The 1,913-nt window shown below is 54.9% G+C and overlaps 2 protein-coding genes across 2 annotated transcripts; both read right to left on the bottom strand.

Moving 5' to 3' along the window:
• Window positions 1-25: 25 nt before the first annotated feature.
• On the bottom strand, window positions 26-533 carry H257_19454 (hypothetical protein; the record flags this gene model as incomplete). The annotated part of the gene is made up of 1 exon (XM_009848597.1): window positions 26-533. A coding segment is annotated over one exon (507 nt), but the record flags the coding sequence as incomplete, so codon positions are not given.
• A 13-nt stretch (window positions 534-546) lies between these two features.
• Window positions 547-1,895, bottom strand: H257_19453 (hypothetical protein; the record flags this gene model as incomplete). Its single annotated transcript, XM_009848596.1, has 3 exons — window positions 547-851; window positions 947-1,462; window positions 1,553-1,895. The coding sequence occupies 3 exons, from the start codon at window positions 1,893-1,895 to the stop codon at window positions 547-549; spliced, it is 1,164 nt and encodes a 387-aa protein (XP_009846898.1).
• Between the last annotated feature and the right edge of the window lie 18 nt (window positions 1,896-1,913).

The following is a 1,913-nucleotide window of genomic DNA, read 5'->3' as shown; positions in this document are numbered from 1 at the left end:
TTCAGCCAGCCATACCACATCGCACCATGGTTGAGGGTCTCGTCAGCTCGCATCTTGCCAAGAAGAGTGGTGGCCTCCATGGTGATGGCACGTTGGATGTTGGGGTCGGACAACAGCTCTCGTGGTAGTCGCCAGTAGCCCTTGGTAGTGGTGCAAAGACTTTGGGACAGAGTCACAGTGTGGGTGAGATGGTCGCCACCACAGCCATTGGGGTCATATCTGGCCTTGGGGTTGAGATGGGAAGCCAACTCGTCATGCAGGAAGAGGTAGTCCAGCCGATTGACTCGCCCAGGGCCACTGAACAGGCGTGTGGATGGATTGAGCTGACGCCATACATCGATCACACCAAATGCTGTGAGCCATTCCACACAGTTGGTTTTGCCATTCCCGTGACTTGAGTGCAGTGTCGAGGCATCGATGGATGGGTGGAGAGGCATGTTGAAGTCGCCTCCCACCAGGTGCAGACTATCGTGTTCGAAATCACGAGGCAGGGCTACAAAGAATGCACCACGCAGATGGGGCTCCACGTGCATAGATGTTGCGGATTTACACGGGCAAACCACTCCATTCAGTCCTGACCACCAAATAACGGCCAGGGATGTCATGGTTGACCAGGTGAACCAATGAGGCGAAGCCAGGCATGGACTTGTGAAAGAAGCTGGCGACCCCACAGTGACGACGGTGAACCGGGTCGGCACTGGTTTCCCGAGGATCTTTGGTGAAAAGAACGTAGTTGCCAGCACCAACCTCGTTGTTGAGGTGGTGGTGGAACGTGTCGAGTTGTTGAGCATTGCACATCTTCGTTTCTTGAAAGACGGCACAGGTTGGAGGTTGTTTGAGACGGCGAGCCACTAGGTGGCCATTGATGTTGAGGTCAGTTGCAGGTGGTGATGGTGAAGGATGAGGTTGGGTCGAGGAGGTTGGCCGGTAGCACCTTAGTACTGACGATTGACCACTTGGGTCATGGTAGAGTTGTCCATCGGAGTGGAAGTGTCATCCACTTCATCCGTCGGGACGACAAATCGTTCCAATTCGTGATCCCATCGAGTGATGCCGATGTGTGGAAGGCTGAAGAATCCACTCTCATGAATGGCGTACAGGTGCGCCATGACACGGTTCATGTCGTCATCATCACCATCAAACATCGTTTCCATGATGCGCCATAGCTCTTCACCAAGGTGGGTTGACATGAGGACAGCCAGCATGGTCGGAGCCGAAAGGGAGCGCATTCCACGGTGCGCAGGGATGATTTCAATGCTGCATCCAGTCGACACCATCACGGCAGCATCGGATGCAAAGTAAAGAGGGATATGAGCCGCTGTAAGCACCTCAGCGAGTGCCAACACCAGTTCCAGGTCCAATCTGGACAGGGTCAGCTCGTCACCATCTTCCGTCTCAGATACGATGGGTGCCTGCGGTGTCGGAGTGCTGCAGAGCCCGGAAAAGCTCAACGACAGACTCTCTTGTCATCTTGTGCCCAAACTACTTGGTGTACAGCTTGTCAAATGATTCTGAGCCACCCCAGGTTGCATGGAGCATCGGTGCAACAAACGCTGGCGAATGAGCAACTCAAAGGTGGGTCGATCTGCAGTGAACAGACGATGCAGCTGGACCCCAAAGTCCTCGGGGTGGCGTGCCAGCATGGTGCAGATCGGATCCACACGGCCAGAATTCACCATGGTGGCTAGATCGAACTCGCTACCACGAACAGCATCTGCCACATGGGATTCATGGTGCTGGGCAGCCACACTGGAGTTGGCCTCGAGGAATTGCAGCTCAGTCAGCAGATCGTCCAGAGGCACCTCGACATGTGAAACTTTGCCCTGGGTTGGTTTTGGGCACGTCACATACTCGTCGGTAGTGGGGTGGACACGGTCGTTGTCGGAATGGTGCAGCTCGGGGATGATGGATTC

The sequence above is a fragment of the Aphanomyces astaci genome (genome assembly GCF_000520075.1).
Source record: "Aphanomyces astaci strain APO3 unplaced genomic scaffold supercont1.620, whole genome shotgun sequence".
Lineage (NCBI taxonomy): Eukaryota > Oomycota > Saprolegniomycetes > Saprolegniales > Verrucalvaceae > Aphanomyces > Aphanomyces astaci.
Note: the sequence above shows the minus strand (reverse complement) of the source record. Positions and strands in the feature narration are given on the sequence as shown.